The 20,763-nt window shown below is 40.9% G+C and overlaps 1 protein-coding gene across 1 annotated transcript in view; it reads right to left on the bottom strand.

The window, feature by feature from the left end:
• SLC26A4 (solute carrier family 26 member 4) overlaps positions 1–20,470 on the bottom strand; it is a gene marked incomplete at both ends in the record, with an annotated part of 41,256 nt that extends 20,786 nt beyond the window's left edge. Inside the window, 9 exons of the mRNA XM_079785765.1 lie at positions 1,956–2,069; positions 3,213–3,360; positions 6,312–6,394; positions 6,498–6,650; positions 11,531–11,695; positions 12,318–12,502; positions 14,572–14,682; positions 18,587–18,726; positions 20,307–20,470. Of these exons, the coding sequence (XP_079641891.1) occupies positions 1,956–2,069; positions 3,213–3,360; positions 6,312–6,394; positions 6,498–6,650; positions 11,531–11,695; positions 12,318–12,502; positions 14,572–14,682; positions 18,587–18,726; positions 20,307–20,470 (1,263 nt within the window). The remainder of the gene's footprint in view (positions 1–1,955; positions 2,070–3,212; positions 3,361–6,311; positions 6,395–6,497; positions 6,651–11,530; positions 11,696–12,317; positions 12,503–14,571; positions 14,683–18,586; positions 18,727–20,306) is intronic.
• Between the last annotated feature and the right edge of the window lie 293 nt (positions 20,471–20,763).

Here is a 20,763-nt window from a genome sequence, read left to right as displayed (position 1 = left end):
TTCTGTGACAGGATAATAATATGCATCATAGGTACTAAGACACTGTTCTTATCTTGAGGAGTTAATGACTGGAACCATGAGCATTTTCAAGTACATATGAGCCAGGACTCTTCAAACATTTTCCCATTTAATCCTTACAACATCCCTACGTAGTAGATATAATAATTATGCCCATTGTATAGATGCTGAAACTATACCCATTGTATAGAGGCTCCAATGTAAAAGAAAACATGAGACGCCACACGAAGGAAGACTTGCTGGTGTATTTGGTCGTGAGTCCCTGGGTTTCAGTCCAGGCACTTAGACTTTTAACCCCAGAACTTAGCTTACATTTCAGTAATTAAACATCAAGACATTTCTATGCTTGTTTCATTCTTCAGTACTGAAATCCTGGCATCCTTTTCTTCTAAATGTAATACACACCCATGTGTGACAGGGGGGTATTAGCTTACCAAAACACCATTATCCCCAAACCCTCTGCCAAGGAGTCATTTTACATGGGCATTCTTACTGGGCAGCCGGCCTGTATCTCATCGGAACCTGGAGGTAACAGCAGGACAGTGGACATCAGCAGTTGGGGATCTGCCTATACCTGCTTACAGCCACGTGACTGGAGAGCTTGTCAACGCCCCATCTCAAATGAAGGCAGCAGAGGCTCTTGCTGCTGACAGCTACCCGCTGAACATGGGTGTAGCTTTGGAAATCACCTCTGACCTCTTCCCCTCTGGCTCTACCCCTGGTAGGAGCTGTCTTGTTTTACTTGCTTCCTCATAGCTAGAAATGTTTTTTTTTGGGGGGAAAAAGTCAACTCAATTTTACAAAGAAAATTATAAAAATTAAAATTGTTCAACAGGCGCCAAGAAATGGGAAGAGGCCCATTCTTCCAACCCTGTCACCACGACCCATTATACATGGGAAAGGGCATCACGGGCCCCTGGGGGACAGTAGACGCTCTCCCTGGGCAAGCCACTGGGGGAGCCATTCGTTTGACCAGTTATTCTCTTTTATGCTTATTTGTAGTGTCTCTGCCTTAATAAAACCCCATGTGAAGGCTCTGCGGGTGTGTGCGTGTGAGTGCGCATGTGTGTGCACCATTCACTTTGGATGTGTTGTTCTCCTTTACAGTCCCAATGTACTCTTCACTCTTAAATGAGAGCTCTTTCTGTGCTGGGAGGCGAAAACCCTCCAGGCACAACAGAAGCACGATTCCTGAGCCTGGCCCTGGCCCCCAACCACCCGATTTGGCATCTCTGACTCCATGTTTGGCTGGAAGGGGTGGCCTTTGAGAATGGCTCCTCAGTCTTCTGGACAATTAAAGGAAGGGGTGTCCAGAGATGAACTGGGATGCAGGTTTTGGGGGTCACCTTGTGAAGGCCCACAGCTTAAGAACACATATAAAAGGCAAGATTAAAGCCACATTCAGAACTTCAGGGAAGAACATCTTACGCAGGAAGAAATGTCAAAACGTCTCAGCAAACATATTCTTGGCTGTCAACCTGTCATGCCCCGGGACCAAAGGCCTCTGGAGGAAGTTCCTGATCCTTGTGGAGGAAAGGTAAATAAACGCTTCTAGTTTTTTTCTGAAAATATAATAACTCACTAAGCCACGAATGTGCTTTCACTAGACCTTCTCTATCTCCAGATAGCGCATCGATAAGAACCAGCATTCTTCCTTACCGGTCCTTTGTCAATTGTTATTGAAAAGCGGGCAAGTGTAACCATCTGCCAGCTCCGCCCTGACACGGAGAGACTCACAAAACCACAGAGGCTGTTGTTTGAAAGGGTTTTGGTGAGCGGGGGTGAAACAGGCAGCCCTGCGAAATCAGATCAGGAAGCGCTGCCTCCCTCCTCTCAAAGGCTAATTGTCCTGCTCAGTTCTGGTGCAAGCCGTTCTGAGCCGCCCACCCAACGCATGCTTGGCGGTGGGTGGCTATTTCCACGCTGCTCTTCCCTACCTGTGTCTTTCCTCCCGTGCTCTCCTGGACAGCTGTGCGGGACAGGGCGGTGGTAGCCACAAAACACGAGAAGAACCCGGAGAAGATGTTGCTAATCCCAAAGGCAATGAATTCCTAAGGGAAAGAACAGACGGCAGCGATGCCGCAGATAGAATCTTTTCAAGCCCCAAGCCATTTAAGGAAGAAGATTAAGAAAGCAAATTTGCAAACCCATCCTGCCTGATAGTCCCAATTTAATTTTTGCCGTGGAAGGCGCTTAAGGCCCGGAAAAGCATCAGGAGTTTGGGGTCCTCAGAGCCTAAAAGAGGCCTCACTGCTCTCATCATTTTTAAGGCTGATGAAGAGTAGTAGTAACTGATGTTTCGCTAAAATGCTTATTTCACTCCCTGGTGAGTGGCATCTCTGCTATAACTCTCACAGAAAACATTTTTCTGCTCTCACATAAAGTGTTATTTCTGTGGATGAATATTTGCTATGAAGCATATTATGACAAGGAGAGCTATTATGCTGCTTGATTACTAATCTTTTAACTGCTGTAATTGCTATGCTGTGTTTTCAAGAACATACCATAACTGAGGATTTGTGAGCTCACCTGGCAATGTCTCAGATGCCTACAAAAATTGTCCTGTGTACATTAATTAACAGTGAACCATCTAAATTTAAAGTGGCCACAGCTATTATTAAAAGTGTTTGTTGCACTTTTTGCCACCAATAAAAAAATATTACCAGGAGATGTGGGACTACATGAAGAATTCTTATTCTGACCTAATATGTTAACTTTTAATGATATTTAGGACCTAACAGAATTAACTTTTTTAGAATTCTGATTACTTCAACTGATTTCTTAAAACTAACGTGATGCAGTGTGCATATTTTTAAAATAATTTCAAATGAGCACACACAAGAGGGAATCCAACTCAATATAAGACAGGTAGAAGAAACCAATCTCTTCTTTAGCAGATAACAAAATCTTCCCCATTTATTTATTTTTCGTATTTTCAGCCCTAGAAAACCAATTCAGGCCTGGCCAGTGTGGTTCAGTGGTTGAGCATCAACCTATGAACCAGTAGGTCAAGGTTCTATTCCCATTCAGGGCACATGTCTGGGGTTGCAGGCTCGATCTCCAGTAGGGGGCGTGCAGAAGGCAGCTGATCAATGATTCTCTCTCATCAATGATGTTTCTATCTCTCTCTCCCTCTCCCTTCCTCTCTGAAATCAATTATATACATAACCAGTTCAGCAAAAGGGTGACCATACCTGGTTCCCATCGATGGTGTAATCATACTTGATGGCGTATACTTTTCCTACAGACACTGCAATAGCGTAGGCCACCACAGCTATGGAAAACGATGCAGCCAGCATCTCAGAAAACAAGTTCACAGGTGGCAGTGCAGGAGGCAAGAACCTAGTGAAAAAGTGAGGTGAATATTTGACCGTAATTCTTTCTTCCCACCTCGACAAATGCTAATCACCCCAGCCACAAACTAGACAAGAAAGTAGTTGATCCAAGAGGGCAAAAGCACATGAGCATAAGTCGTAGCATCCGCTTTTATAATTTTTAGTCAGAAGTTGGTGTCATCTCATTGGCTGATTTCTTTGTCCCCAATTGAGAGTCTACAAATGCCACCTTCTCTGTACCTCTGATATGAATAAACCTGTCATTGTTGATTCTTTAATATCATACAATCCTATGCCATGCTCTTTCACACATTAGTGTTTCTCCTTACACAATTTCACCTTAAAGATCTTTGCATTTCAACAATATATACTAGTCATGAAATGAGATTTACCCTGTATGAAGGGGTGTTTATTAAAGAAATAAAGAATATAAGAATAAAGTGGAAAATCCATATCTTAAGATATTTAAAATCTTCTTGAATTCAAAAAAGAGTAAATTTATGTCATTATCAGAATGCTTCCTAGTCACAAAGACTAACCTATCCCAGTGATCATGGTGGGGTCAAATGACTACTGTTTTACAAAACCAGAGCTTTTCTACAAATTATATAAAGAAAAAAGCCCACAAGTTTATAAACACGTGGTTGTTTCCAAATATGAAAATTTGGGTGATGACCTTCATGGACCTATATCTTGATGACTGTTCACATGGTATAATTCCAAAGATCCTAGAAAGAAAAATCTCCCCTACCTATCTCACTATGCCTGAAGTTCCTTTAATAATTCCTCTATAATTAGAGGGATGTGGTAAAGTAAAAATAAGATTCTCATAGACATAAGGTTCTTATATGGATTTATTGGGGACCAAGTGGTCCTAACATATGGTAGCATTGATCCTCAACAGGATAAAAGGAAACTGCCGACAGAAACCTCACTTTTACTCCCTTTTTGGAGGATTGAAGGGGCCTGAGTAACAAGGTGGGTTAGCCTGACCTTTCTTTTTGCTGTCATCGTACTCATCTTTAACACTCAACTTTTTTTTGCTCTTTTCCAATCTCTTCACTCCACCCTTTCTTTTTCAGTTTTGTTAATGTCTTTAGACTTCTTTCTGTGCAATCCCATTAGATCAGGCAACGAAGTCCTTTCTGGTGGCTTGTTCATATAGGCTTGGGTGTTTTATTCCTTTAACAAATATTTCCTGGGATCCTACTATGAGATAGGTACTGTGCTAGGAAGACAGAGCTGAGTAAGACAAACGGGCTCACTGCCTTGAGGAGGAGCCTGTAGTCCCTGGGGCCAGGCAGGTTGGGTTACCTAACCTATCACTCCAGGTGGTCTGTCAGAGGCCTCATCATGACTAAACCCAAGAGCAAGAGACTAGAGATCCATTTTCAGGGCGAGAGCAGCCAGGAAAGCTCTGGATAGGGTAGGAACGGATGACTTAGGGCAGCAGAAATGAGTTCCCCATATCAATTCATGAAACGTGGGTTTATGGGACGAGGCATTTTCTGTGGACGCCCTCTAAGTGTTTCATCTTGGGAAGTCCGCCAAAGGGGATCTATAATATATTTTTATGTAGTTGTTTTTAATTACTTAAATAATCTAATTGTTCTGGTGAAAATGCTCTAACTCAAGTAGCCACACTGTATCTTCTATTTCATTCCGTTCAGCGCTAGGATTTACTATCAAAATGTTGATACTCGAAGGTAGCGCTTCCCAAATATAGCTGGTCATAAGAATCACTGGAAATGCCTTTGAGAAATATGAATTCCGAGGCCCCCTTCTCTGGAAAGCCTGATTTAATAAGTGTGGGGTGGGAACGAGGAATCTTTGTTAACAAGGATCTCATGTGATTCTCACAAAAAGGTAAGTCTGAGAAACATTAGCATGGAGAATATGTTAATTCAGCCCATTGGAGCCAGTTGTAGTTTTTCAAATATTTTTTTAAACAGATATTAGAAGGAAAATGAGATTGATCAAATGAAAAGGCAGCAGTTCCCTGTGGAACAAGCACTGGGACTCGGCTAGCCCGGGAACTTTCTATTAAGAGCCTGGAGACTCTACAAAGATGGGTACAAGGGCCCTCAGCTAGTACTCAGGGGACTAGTACTTAGTGGTGATATAAGGGGAAGCCTAGTCACAAATGCTGTAAGTTAATGTTACAAGTCTAATAAACATGTGGGCTTCTTTTTTAAAATGCCATATGATAAAATTATAGTGAAGGGCACTTGGTCCACTCTTCGAATTTTATGAGAGATCTCATTAGCATTTCACAACAAGCTGGAGCTGAAGTTTCAGTAGTTGTCATTACCTTGTTTTATAGGAGAACACTTCCCCCTTCCCCCAGGGCCACGGGACTAGTTGGTGTCAGAGATGGACAAAAGACCTTAGTTCTTTACTTTTCTAATTCTCCAAACACATATAAAACTTCCTTTGCAGAGTATGCATTTTATTGAGAGGACCAAATGACATAATTATTACCTAAAATTGATTAAATGAAATGGCAGAGAATTTAGATCAGATGTCCCTGATTCCTTAAGCAGACTGTCCTCAGTGCAAAAAAATAGAATGTTACTATTCATGATTCTATTTATATTATACTGTAATTATATATATGAGTTTAAATCAGGAGTCTGGTGGTAACTATACACGTCTTGCCACTTTTTAAGAATATGAAGGACAAAGAGAGACCATAATTCAGGCTGCTTTTAAACAAATGAACTGAACTATATCTATATCTATATCTATATCTATATCTATATCTATATCTATATCTATCTATCTATTTATCTACTGTTTATCTGATAGTTTGCACAAATGGGTATTTCTTTAAGATCATACACAAATAGGACTATTGGAGGAGCACCAATGAAATGAAGCTTGTAATAAAAGGTTTCATTTAAATAGGAAGTACTGCCTTAATAAATTAGCATTGCCTAAGAGGAATGCCATACTCACCCCCTTGGGATGGATTTCACAATGCCAGCATTGTAATTTTTTTCCAGGTTGGCTCCATATGAAATGGCAGTAGCAATTATTGTCTGAAATAAAACAAAAGAGGTTTTTAAAAATTCATTTGTTTTAGCAATTCCTTTCTTGTCAAACCAACTAATGCTGAATTTTCTAATTACATATTCTACTTACCACAATTACTTCAATAGGAATAGGGATCGGGATTTTGTGTTTAAATCGATCATTTAATTCCTTAACTGCCATACAGATGATAATGGTGAGTAATCCAGCAATGAAATCAGCAAGATTGGTGTTACCAATATTTTGAAAAGTATCAACCAGAGTCTGTAAAAAAATGATTTTAGAGTTCTCTTATGAAAAAATTATGATATCAAATAGCACTTAAAATTATGTAAAATCATAAAAATATGTTGACTAATACAAAGACCATGAAATATATCTCAAGTTATTAATGATGGTTTACTTGGAATAATAAAGCTATGGATGATTTCTACTTTCTTATTTTTTGCTATCTGTGTTTTTTTTATAATAAAATGAGATCTCTTAAAAGTAAAAAATGTCTTTTACTTGCAGGAAAACTTTAAAAGTTTGCATCTTAAAGTGGTTTTACAGTTGCTATTAACTGGCCTAATTTTTACCATGTTGATATGGTACTGTTGAAACTAATGACTGATAAATCAAACAGTCCCAACTAGCCAGTATTTTAGGTAAAGCTTTTTCCTAAACCTGAATGATACAGGTGATAATAAAATGCCTAAAATACTTTATATGTAATTACATATGGACTGACCTATTCATTATGGCCAAGAAAATCATCGAACTGATATATAGGTCAAGTATAAAATTTTGGAAATTAATTTGATATTTAGTTCAAACTTTAAGATGACTTAAATAAAAGTAACTCTTTCCAAGTGGAGAGATAAGCTAGCTCAAGAAAAACTAGTTTTGCTCTGTAAATAGAAGGTTTCTGGGAATAGAGGGATGTTAGCAAGGGAGAATCCCAGGAAAGAACACTAATATCTTTGTTACAGCAACTTCAGTCCTGAAGGAGGCTTGACTTAAAAAGGCATTCATCAATTCTTTGAGACAAATAATCTTCCAGTGAAGATAAAGGGATGGAACATCTCATAGTTTATAACATGTACCTTATTTATTTTTATAGGTGAACTATACTTAAAAGAATTATAATGACAATCTGACAGCAATTCCCTATTATGAACATTAAGTAATCTAGGAGTCATTTTGCCAGCAACTTCAACTCTCTGGAATACATTCAAGAGTAAAGGAGCACTAGCTGGTATTGTTCAGTGGTTAGAACACCGCCTCAGACACCAATGGGTCCCAGGTTTGATTCCCTGTCAAGGGCACATACCTGGGGTCTGGGTTCAATCCCATCCCAGTCAGAGTGCATGTGGGAGGCAACCAATCGATATGAGAGAGATGTTTTTCTCTCTCTCTTTCTCTCCCTTCCTTCCTCTCTTTCACTCTAAAAAAAAAATCAATGGAAAAATGTCCTCCAGTGAAGATTAACAACAACCAAAACAAGAGTAAAGGAACTGGCTGTCACAGAACAGTCATGGGGATATAAAGCATAGAGACTATAGTCAATAATATTCTGAAGACTAGGGGAGGTGCAGGTGAGTGCAGGGTTTCTGGGGTGGTCGCTTATTAAGTTATGTAATGTCTGGTCACTGGGTTGTACACCTGAAACTAATATAATGATGTATGTCAACTGTAATTGAAAATAAAAAATGATTTTTTTAAAAAAGGAGAGAGTAAAGCAACAAGGGGAGAAGTTGTAGTACAAGCAAAATACCTTCCACCAAGTGCTTGAACTAGAGTGCAGGGTGTTCAGTGGTTAGAGTGTTGGCCCATGAAAGGAAGGGTCCTGGTTTTGATTCCCAGTCAAGGGCACGTACCTGGGCACTGACTGGGGTGTGTGCAGGAGGTAACCAATTAGTGTGTCTCTTTCACATCAAAGTTTCTCTCCCCCTTCCTCCCTCCCTTCCACTCTCTAAAAATCGAAAGAAAAAATATCCTCCAGTGAGGATTAAAAAAAAACAACAACAACAAAGGAAAGCATTGAAAATTAAATCTAATTTAGTTGGCTATTAAAATACTTTCTAAAATATGTTTAAATATGGATACACATATAATTCCATATCCTACCTAGTATTCTAAATAATTCAAATCATGAAAATTAGCTTTTCAGTAATTGATAATATTTTACCACATTTTCTACTATGCTTGGAGAATTTTAGGACCATTTCATTTAGATAAGTTCTTCATTCTTACCTAGCATTACCTGGGTCTATAAAGTAATAAAAAAATTATACCTAATATTACATATGAGGAAATTTTTTTAGTTAACTTTTGGAGTCAAATTTATTTCTTTAAATATCACAGACCTTTCATAATCACCCCTTGCCATCAGGCATTTCTTGCTATCAGAACTTGTGTATATATATCAACCCTTAAAGTGTTACTTTCTTTTTATTATAATGTCTTAAATTTTACATACTTAAATAGATTCAAAGTAATGAATCTGATCAAGCTTAGGAGTGGCTTTCAAAACTCTCACCATCTAGGCAAAGTTTATCAATGTGTTCTTCCTCCTTGTTAGGAGAAAAATGGGGCAGGCAGCAGCAATTTAGTAAGCGGAAAGTCTTCCTTTGTCGATGAAGACAAACCACTCAAAGTGAATGGTAGGAAAACATAGTCTCTCTTAAATAGACTGATTTACTTAGATAATTGAGTAGCTACGTGGTAGCATGAAGAGTATTACTAATTCTGAATAGTTTTTCTGCATCCGATACCCTATTCTGAATACTCTTTTCAGCATCTCTGGCATTTGTGAATTAATGTTTATATATATTGTTTTCTTTCCCTCCATTTTTTTGTATTCATTATTTCCTGGTATGTGGGTTTGTGTTTTTTGTGTTTTTGTTTTTGTTTTTGGTGTGTGTGTGTGTGTGTGTGTGTGTGTCAATCCAAAATACAACCTTATAACAAAAGGACTGTTAACTACATTCTAAGGAAAGCATCTTCAACAATCTTAGTCTTTCTTGGAGGATTCTACTACCACTCTGCATTTGTGGAAGGATTCTTTCATGAATGATTGTAATTGGTAATGTCATAAGCAAAATTCTCTGTTCACGTACTGAGAGGCTCATTCAACCCTTATGCAATCATTTCCCGACATACTCATGCTTTCTTATCAAAAGAGGAAGCTTATATTCACCATCACACAGGAATGTTTGAAATATCTTCATCCAATTTGGCTGACCTGGGAGGGACTCTTGCAAAATTCTATGACAGGTTGTAACCTGAGACTTCAAAAATAGTGTTCAAAAGGACATGTCAAATAATGATTGTGGATGGTTTGACAACTCTTTTGGCCTTATTCTAGTGCTTCCTGATTACTTTTGTCCCTGTTGATAGTGGGATCCTTGGCATCAAGCTTCATCTTAAACATAGTCCTAGGAGACCAGAAGAACCATTTCAGTTCCCTGTCTACAGAGGTCCAGCATGGCCAGGGTTAACCACTGGCCTAGGCCTCCTGTGATCTGTGTGGATACAGACCTAGCAATGTTCACACAAGGCAGTGAGTACACTCAGTAAGGGGTTTCTGGGTGGATTCAGTGGGTTTGCATAGGGAATGAACAATGCCTGGCATATGGTAGGTAGTCAATAAATACTTATAGATTGAATTAATGACAAAGAAGGAATAAGTGAATGGTTGATGGAGAAAATGTGATAGCAAGAAATAGCAGGCTGTCTCAGGGACTGCAAAAGTGAGAGAGCCTGTCAGAAGGCTTCAAATCAAACCAAGGACTTGGTAGGAAAAAAAGCAACAATGACAAAAATAATCCTGAATCAAAAAACAGCCTGTGCTAAAGTGTTCTAATAGACTGAAAGCCTGGGGAGTGGACAGTAAGCTCAATGAGGTCTGTTCATCATGATAATGAAAATAATATTACTATAAGTTTTTACTATGTGCCAGATATTGTGCTAAGTGCTATACACAATTTTTCTTTTTTAATCCTCACAACTCTAGTAAGTACTATTATTATTCCCATTTTACAATAGAGGACACTGAGGCTTAGAGAAATATAACATGCCCAAACTTACATGAATAATAGGTGGTAGAACCAAGACTACAACCCTGGCTTATTGAAGTTCAACATCCATGATCTTAACTACTGTTATACTCCCTCCTCTATCACTGCTTAGCATAGTAACTGACCATAATAGGCACTGAATAATATTTGTTTAATGGATGGAGTAATGTGGGATGATGGCACTGTTGTGAAATTGAGCAAATTCCTGACCACCTCACTAGTTTTTAGATATATATGCATGGCCTTACATTGTTTTAGAAGCTAATACATGGATCGCTAAAGGACTCCATTCTTAATGTTGACATGTTATTTTTGCATATCATTCCCTCCAAGCCAGAGTGACATCATGTTACTATTATCATCACTTTCAAGCATCAAAAACATGCCTTACATAGAACATATATTTAGATACAAGAACTTTTCAATCTAATTAGTGTGCTCTACATCCTTCTTTTGCATCTCTTTTGCATGTTGAATCATCTCTGAATCTAATGTTCCTTTTCATCTATAATTGCTCAGACATTTACATTATACATTTCATGGACTCTCAGAGTTAAAAAGGGCTTTAAAGATGCATGTCTAATTGTTTCATTTTAAAAATAAAAGAGCCTTGAGATGTGAAATAATAATTTCAAAGTACTTTTATCGAGTACTTGTTCTGTGCCGGCCTCTGGGCCAAAATGCTCCTCATCTATCTTTATTTAACTTAGTTGGTAGGGACTATCAGCCATTATCCTACATTATGTACCAGAGGTCACTTAGCTTGTCAGAGGCAAAGATGAGACTGGAACTCAAGTCTGTTGCCCCCCCTGAGCAGTCCTAGCTTCACTATACCACTTCGTTTTCATCAGTATTTTTAAGTGCAATGACACTTCTGAAACTATTTTGACCAGCTGAGAATAATGATTTGCAAAATCTGCCTTTTTCGATGTTACTCATGATTTTATTGCTTTTTTCAGAGAAGAATGCTTTCAGCGACTCCCAAAGTATGGCATGGAGGGACACAGGCTCTACAGACTCAGGTTAAAGAGGAAAAGAACACATTCTCAGTGAGCCATCCCTGGAGTAAGAAGAAACACTTACATAGATAATGGAGAGAACTCCATTATAGTTCTTGGTTGAAACGTTGAGAATGATCTTTAGCTGCGAGACCAACACTTGGAAGGCAGCAGCTGTTGTGAATCCGCCAATCAAAGGATCAGCCAAGTACCTCACTATGAATCCAATCTGCAAACCCCCAAATACCAACTAGAACAAGAAAAGGAAGGACGAATTAAATGTTTGCCTGGGAGAAGAACCTACTCGCTTGAACTATTAACACAATAAACTTAACACCAATTTTAACTCTGGTAACCTTCCTGTAACAAAAATATTTGTAGGAAACAAATCTGAATTTCTTAATGCTCCACCTCTGCCCTCCATCACTCTAAAATGTGAAAAAAGTGGGCAATATTAACCTTGAGGTATTTCTAGAAAAGTACTAAGAAGAGCAAAAAATATGCACCTATTCCTGTTATCTTTTGCAAAGATAACAAGAAATGAGTTATTCTGACTACTGGACTGAAAATTAAAAGCATTGTTTAGAATGAACACCACTATGTTATATTATCTGCACCAATAGGAATGCCTTTCTTCTATTGATATAACTGGTCTCCTCCCCTTTTTATAAATACCCATTGCTTTTATCTCCTAATTGGAACATTAATTGGGCTTCTGCCTGAATCAATGCGTTTGGAATAGCTATTCTTATTGATCTCAGTAAATGATTGTTGCCTCTCACTTTGAAGGGCCTTTTATTTTTAGGTCATCAACAGTTAGTTACTTCAAATAAAAATCATGCCAATCTATATTTCACTTGTAAGTCCATTACCTGTATGATTCCAACCAAAAGAGTAAGGGTGCTCGCAATCAATATTCTTGCTGCATCTCTGGCCCCGTTGTCTATCATGGTAGCATTTGATATAGTTCCATTACTGCTGGGTATGAGAAATTTTTCGTCCGGGGCCAGGCTCAGAACAACAGATCCCACCATTAAACTGACCACTGGGAAAGGTCCTGGGAGAGAAAGTCTCTATCAATTAAAAATTATTAATCACAAGTGTTTTCGGTTCAACATGTCATGCCTACATAGGATTAGGAAGATGTGTGAGATAATTAGCTGTGATTGGGAAAATCTATATTGTTTGTTCATAAAAGAAGCTAAAAAGCAAATGTTTTAAGGCATTTAGGATCCAGAAATGAGCAACAGAGAGACATGTAGGTAGATGATGACAATACAGCATTCAGGATGCTTTCTATGTATACAGAAAGGGTGTCTAACCAGTGGTCGGCAAACTCATTAGTCAACAGAGCCAAATATCAACACTACAACGATTGAAATTTCTTTTGAGAGCCCAATTTTTTAAACTTAAACTTCTTCTAACGCCACTTCTTCAAAATAGACTCTCCCAGACTGTGGTATTTTGTGGAAGAGCCACACTGAAGGGGCCAAAGAGCCGCATGTGGCTCGCGAGCCGCAGTTTGCCGACCACGGGTCTAACCTATCCTTGTGTGATCTCCATTGGTGGTGGTGGGGGGGTCGGAGAGGGGAGAGTTGTCAGGTACAGTTTCCTGGCATAGGTGGCATACAAGCTGAGTCTTTACTTGTTCCATCTTACTTTTATTCCTAGAGCATTCAGTGTTCTACTCTGTGGAGCTGAGTGCCTTGATCAATACCACAGGGTTCAAGTTAGAATAAAGACACAGTACAGGGAATGTATAGTTTCCCTTTTTCTCTTTTCAAGACAAAATTTTTTTTTCATATATCAAATGCCAGTCTGTAAGAGTCTATGTTTAAAAAGTACTCCTTTTCTTCCAGCAACTTCTCCACTTACTGCTGATATGTTTGTCCATGATGATGATGACCCTACCCTTTCCTTGTGGAAGGCTTTAACAACTGGGAGGGCTCAGTACCAAAATCCAGTAACCTGGAATGTCTGCATGGGTAGAATACCAGAGAGAAAAAATCAGCTTCTATGTTTCTTACCTCATCAAGCATTTGGTATTGATCAATTCTCCCAGGTGAGGAAGTTCTTTCAATCAATAAAACCTCTTCCTGACCTCCTTCCAGGGACAAAGCAATATGCCAGATACGGGGGGGACATATAACTAAGGACAAGGATATGGGTTGGGGATACAGTGGACAGCTGTCTTTGTTTCAAGAGGATTGCCCAGGTAGACATGTCTAGTCAGCAGATGGATGGATGAGCAAAATTACCTCAAGTGTAAATATCAAAGTAGCAGAGTAGCATTAAAACATTTACTTAATAGAACATTCTAGCAAAAGAAAATTCAAATTTTAGATACTGCAGGAAATAAACCTATTTTAAACCTATTTAAGAAGGAAAGCCAAGCTTAGTTTCTAAATTGTTTTGGCACGATTCTGCCAGTCTTCCAATCTTACTGACTTAAAAATAAGTATGCTCTTTAATGAAATAATGAATATGTATTTGATGAACATAATTTAGTAAATGCTAAGCCAGTCTGGTAAAATAGTAAGTTCAAAGACCTCTTGAAGATTTTTATGGTCATTTTTTTGTCATGGAAGAGAACGCTTTTGAAATATGGAGTCAAATCCTATATAATAAAAGGCTAATATGCAAATTGTCCCCTTGGGAGTTTGACCAACCAGGAGTTTGACCGCTCACTATGACGTATGCTGACCACCAGGGGGGCGGCATGGAATGAAGGAAGGCCCTGGCTGGCAGCCAGAAGGCTATGATTGGCCCTGATCACTGGCCAGACCTAGGGACTCTACCCATGCATGAATTTCATGCACCGGGCCTCTAGTTTATTATAATAATAAAAAAAATTAACCATGCCAAAATATGAAGGTAGGCTGTAATTTTAACAATTTTTTCAATTTCTCCGCTTCATGAAAAAAGAGTTAACTATAAAGCAAACTGAAGGCAAAGTATTTTGAAAGCTAAGAAGAACCATTTGCATCTCTGAATAGAAAAAGCAGGCAGAGCACTAAAGCCCTGTTTCTTTGGAAAACATTAACAAAGATATGGAAGTAAAATACACACAGTATGGCCCAAACATATTAAACAGGAATACAAATTGTAGTATATGCTTATAATTACCAACTGAGATGTGTCTTGATGTCCCGAAGATAAAGTATGTCAGGATAGGGAAAAAAGCAGAGTAGAGACCATATCCAACAGGAACCGCAGCTAGTAAAGCGTATGCCATTCCTGAAAGTATATCCAAAGGGATTGAATTCGCAAACAAAAGTGACGGTATATTTCTACTGTACAAAGAAAGGCCTTTTCATAGAGATTCCCCAATTTGCAGTGTCCTGAGCGTTCCCTTATTGTGCCTGCAGTCCGTAGCTAGGCTAGTTTGCAGAACATGATTCAAATCTGCTGGGATAATGATTGCATCTACACAAATCAACGGCTCTAAAGAACTGACTCAACTGATCAGTAATTGGATCACTCACTGCTCACAGGAGTGGAAAAAGGAATCAAGTCAGTTGTTGATGAAAAAGTTCCTCAATTCAGTCCAAAGGTTTATACTACCAGTTGTGCATTTAGGCAGTTTCACCTGAACTCAGTGTTTCCCTGTGTTCTGAGGGACACAGTCATTGTTGCTCTGCCCTATCTTGTTGGGGAACAGAAATTAGATTCAAACAAAGAAAAAAAATGACAATTGTACTAAGAGGCAGGCAAGACAACGCCCCTGGGCTCTCCTCAGACATCAACTTCTCCACTACACTAACCCAAGCAGTTGTGGGTGCATGAATGTCATCTGGTCTGAAGAAATCTCAACCTATCCATGTACATGAGGGATGGAAGATGAGAATGATGTGCTCTTTTCCTTGGTTAAATATTTCTTACATAGTCAGCACATTTTAGTCCATATTACCATCCCATATTTCATTCACTTAAAGTGAGAAAAAAAATAAAGCCCTTTATAAGAGTAAGAAAAGCCGAAACCGGTTTGGCTCAGTGGATAGAGCGTCAGCCTGTGGACTGAAAGGTCCCAGGTTCGATTCCGGTCAAGGGCATGTACCTTGGTTGCGGGCACATCCCCAGTAGGGGGGTGTGCAGGAGGCAGCTGATCGATGTTTCTAACTCTCTATCCCTCTCCCTTCCTCTCTGTAAAAAATCAATAAAATATATTTTTTAAAAATAAAATATGTATAAAAAAAGAGTAAGAAAAAAAAGTGTGGCTACAACCTAAATATTCTGGCCCATAGGTGCCTCAAAATTATTTTTTGAATGAGTGCCTCAAAATAAGGAAGTAGTTAACTAAATTATACTTTATAAACTATTATTCAATGAAATAAAATTGATGTGATGAATAGAAATACATTTACATGGACATATGTAAAATACAAAAAAAGAGAAAGAGTAGAATTCAAGGTAGTATGTATATGTGCTCCCACTTTAGTAAAAATAAGCATGCACATTGTGTGCATAAAAATAATATGGCCTGAGCCAGGTGGCTAAGTCCTTCTTAAACTTCCATTTCCCAAAACTTGGCTCTGCTGTTCTTACAGGCCTGAAAAGGGGAACTCTTTCAGTTTTCATATAGTGTCCTACTTAGGCACAACTGCTACCTAAATATACCCTAATCATCCTATATAATAAAAGCCCAATATGCTAAGTGTCCAGTCGTCCTGTGACCAGTTGACTGTTCAACCAATCAAAGTGTAATACGCTAGTGATACCCTAAGGCTGCTCAACCGCTCGCTATGACATGCACTGACCACCAGGGGAAGACGCTCCGTATGTTAGCTTGCTGCTAGGATCCGGCCGAGGACTGAGCAAGATGGGCCAGACATGTCCTGGAGGCCTCCCATGGTCCCTCCTGAGCTCCAATCATGCACCGGTGGGGTCCCTTGGCCTGGCCTGTGCCCTTTTGCAATCCGGGACCCCTCGGGGGATGTCAGAGAGCCAGTTTCGGCCCGATCCCCACAGGCCACCCCAAGGGACCCCACCCATGCATGAATTCATGCACCGGGCCTCTAGTCTTTATTATAAAAGGATTTGGTAAGCCCAACTTGGGTGGTTCAGTGGTTGAGCATCCACTCATGCACCAAGAGGTTGCCGGTTCAATTCCTGATCAGGGCACATGCTTCCTGTCCCCCAGGATTCAAAGGATATGGCCATGTCACACCTATGAGAGTCCACTGTGCACACAAGAACTTGTCTTCATTTAACTTAGGAAATGCACAGCCCCATCCCAGGTTCCCATCCACCTCTGTGATTTAAAACATGGTTGATCAGGCCTGACCGGGCAGCTCAGCTGGTTAGAACATTATCCCGATAAGACAAGATTCCAGGTTTGATCCCCAGGCAGGGCACAAACAAGAATCAGCCAATGCCCCAGCTGGTTTGGCTCAGTGGATAGAGCATCCGCCTGCGGACTAAAGGGTCCCAGGTTCCATTCCAGTCAAGGGCACATGCCTGGGTTGTGGGCTCAATCCCTGGTAAGGGGCGTGCAGGAGGAAGCCCATCGATGTTCTGCTCTCACATGGATGTTTCTCTTTCTCTCTCCCTCTCGATCCCTCTCTGTCTAAAAATCAGCTTAAAAAAAATCAACCAATGAATGCATAAATAAGTGGAACAACAAATGGATGTTTCTATCTCTCTCCCTCTTCCTCAAATTAATAAAAAACCAAAACCAAAAAACCATGGTACTCCACAGACTGATACTCCACACTGGGATCACAAAACATACTCCTTCTCTGTGGGAATCTACCTGTCCTGCTCTGAGTAATCTTAAGAGCTCCACAAGCAAATTTTGGCTCATGAATTGCTCAACAACTATTTCTAATTTCTGAAACAGTCTATTACCAAGTCATCTTTCGACATTCTTCCCCACCCCACCCCACTTTGCTCATGCAGCAAACTCAGACTTAATCTTTAGGGAAACTCAGCTCTGACAATTCAACCTACAGAAAGCCATTCCCAATCCCCTACATACTGGGTTGAGTGCACCTGTGTGCACTCTCTTAGCAGGCACTGTTACTTACCCTGGTACCACAGCCTTTACACCCAATTGTTATCTATTTTTCCACTGAACTGTGCTCCTTGTAAGCAAGTGGTGTATTTTATTCATGCCAGCATACCTAGTGCCTGGCACATAGTAGATGCTCCATAAAATTATAATAAATAAATGAGATTTCTGTTTTCATGATCCAGGGGCTTTGTAGAATTGGGGGGAGGGAAGAAGCAAGATTGGGGGTGGGGGGTAGAGGAGAATGTTACTCACCAACTAGGCAATGGATTTGCAAGATGCTCATGGAAATGTTATATAAAGCCAGTTGTTGTTTTTTTTAAAAAGTAATAACCACCTATGCTGGGACATTTTGCCAGAGATTAAAATAAGGGGATGGATTAAAAAGGAGGGGGAGGGGAACAGAAAAAACACTTATGTGTAGTTCAGGCTAAAATACTTCCTCCACTTTCCTTTAAGCTAGTTTCAAAGGGCAGGTCAAGACCATGTGTGAGATGTAAAGTAACTTTATGGGCTGTAATTATCATGTAAAAAATATATGTAAGCATAATAAAACAAGACAATAGAAAATATCAGAGTGCATCACTTGCAGTGAGGTAAATATTATTTAAATAAAATGAGCTATATGTGCACAGATTGTGATGTAATACATATTTCTTACTGTGAATTATGGTCAATAAAAGTTGGGAAGCCACGGCTTAGGTAATAGGGCTGTAGTTGGGCCATGCAGGGTGGGGAACATCCTGAGAAATCATTTGGTCTGGCCCTGCTAAGGCATGAGGGGTGAGTTCATTAACTGTTTGACCAAATATAGCAGGCTAATTTTTAAGATGATAATTTTGCATGGCCCGGGAATGATGTTATAAATATCCAAATGGCCCTTGGCAGAAAAAAGGTTCCCCACTCCTGAGAGAAACAGCACGGTTTCCCAGAAAGAGAACTCTAAGGAAGAGGAAGAGGAGGGAGAAGGATGCAACTTTCCCCACTAAGAGGCTCTAGAGAGGAAAGATGACGCCTTCAAAGGTGAGAAGCTCTTGGTACAGACCCATGGGAGCCTGGGGGAAGTTATGAACTGCTTCTGGAGACTGATTCACAACCAAACCACCTGGGGCCAATCCACCAACACCTTACCTTGCAGCGTACCCACTAGCCCAGTGCTAACTCCCGAAATGATGTCACTGAGCAGCCATTCCTTGACTCGGTATTTGGGGAGCCAGTCCAAGACGGGCAAGAGAGTCTTCAGCACACCAACGGCTCTTTTTCTTGAACAGCTGTCAAAAAGCAAGAAACCTGGGTTTCCCATCCAATCTCAGCCGCAAGCAATCACAAAGTTTTGAACTGAACCCTTCATGTTTTCTAATGTTTACAACTATTTAATAGAAAGAGAATGAGAATTGCAAATATCAACACTGAAGTACTGACCATGCTTTTGCCAAGAACTCTATCTACCCTTTTAAACGCACCGTGGTAGGAAACACAGGATTAAGTGTCCCCCACCCCCACCTTGTTAATCCTCTGAGAAAATATCCCTACACAAGAACCCATTTTCTGGTCCAGCCATACATTCATCAATGGGGAGTCACTACGTGGAGATTAATTTTCAGACTTCTATCCCCAGGCGCCTTCTTCTACTTCTGTTTTTCTTTTAAGAAAAATAAACATGCTCTGTATATTTTGGCAATACAGGCTTGGAACCAGTTTTGCAAAACTCTTAGCATGATAAATGCACACCTTGCTGTACCTTGCTATTTAGTATTTTTTAAACTCAACAACCAATAGATAAAAGAAAACAATATTAACAGTAAGTGAACATTCTTTGACTCCTGATAATGGAATTGTGATTACATATATATTTTTTTAAGTACTTACATGTACTGGATATATATTTTTAAGACTCCCTAGAGACACATTATATATATGGCAAAAGTATACACACACACACACACACACACACACACACACACACACACACACACACACAGGAGACTGGGGCAAAAGGAGGTTTACAGTTGTGAGTATGAGAAACACAAAGTTCATTCTTGTATTATTATCCATTAATTATTGTATTACTTTCCATACAAACAACTGTAAACCTACTTTTGCCCAAACATATATATGGAGAGAGAGAGAGAGAAACAGGGTTGGGGCGGGGGAGGGCAAGTGGGTGTCAATAGATGAAAGAAGATTAACTTTGAGTAGATCATCATTGAAGCTGGGTGATGGGTAAAAACATGGAGACGAGGTTCATTATACTACTGTTTACTTTTGTATGTATTTTAAATGTTCTATTTTTTTAAAAAGTGTTTTTAAAGAGAAAATCCGGCAGCAATCGCCGGTTCTCTCATTCTGTGTTTGTGATGTCTAATAACAGGCGGCGGGTTTGGGTGTGGAGACGGAGGGAGGCTGCCCCGGGGTCCCCTGCCTGATGTGAAGGCCGCGCGCGGGGCCCCGCGCTCTCCCGCGTCTGGCTGTCCCTCCCTGTCTCTGGGTGGCATCCTGCCTGAAGCAGCTTGGGCTTTCTAGGACTCCTCCTGGTCAGGTGATGACTTTACCCATCATCTCTTTTTAATCGAGCCCCTTTCTTCCCCGCTCTCCTCAGCCTGGCCATCTCCAGAAAGCAGCCGGGACCCGCTGGATCCCCAAGGAGCGCTCCAGGTGTCCCCCAAAGAGAACGAGAGACAGGACTCCCGGGACACCCTCTCCCCAAAGACAAGTTCTGAGACTGGAGTCAACTTCGAAAGGAGAACGACGGAGCCTTCCTCCCACCGGGAAGGACGCATCGCGGACCGCAGAGCCCGAGGCGGGCTTCGGGTGGCGGGAGCCCGGGGTCCCGCCGCGCCCGCCGGCTGACCTGCAGCTCTGGGCCAGTCGCTCCCGCAGCGTCCTGCGCTCCTGCAGGCGCCGCTCGCACCGCTGCTGGAAGGCGAGCTCGCTGTACACCGGCCTCGACACCACGTAGCTGCCGCTGTACTCGGGGAGCGGCGGCGGCTCCGACCTGCGGCCGGGCGCTTCCATGACCTTGGAGGAGGAGGAGGAAGAGGACGGGGAAGGAGGCGATGGAGCCGGGAAGGAGAAGAAACGGTGAAGAGGACGGGCCAGGGAGAGGCGACCTGCGGTCAGCCGCCTCCGGGCCCCACCTGTGGCAGCGGGACCCGGAGAGCCTGGACCGCCGGGGCGCGCAGCCACCCTGGGCGCTCAGCGCCCGGCGCCCGGGGCGCACCGCCGCCTGCAGGGGGCCACCCGCAGACCTCCGTTTCCGTAGCCTGCACCTGTTTCCCGGGGCGCCCCGACTCTGAAAGGAGTGAGCC

Source organism: Cnephaeus nilssonii (genome assembly GCF_951640355.1).
Source record: "Cnephaeus nilssonii genome assembly, chromosome: 12".
Taxonomy (NCBI): domain Eukaryota; kingdom Metazoa; phylum Chordata; class Mammalia; order Chiroptera; family Vespertilionidae; genus Cnephaeus; species Cnephaeus nilssonii.
The sequence above is the reverse complement of the archived record's forward strand: the minus strand, read 5'-3'. Positions and strand labels throughout refer to the sequence as shown.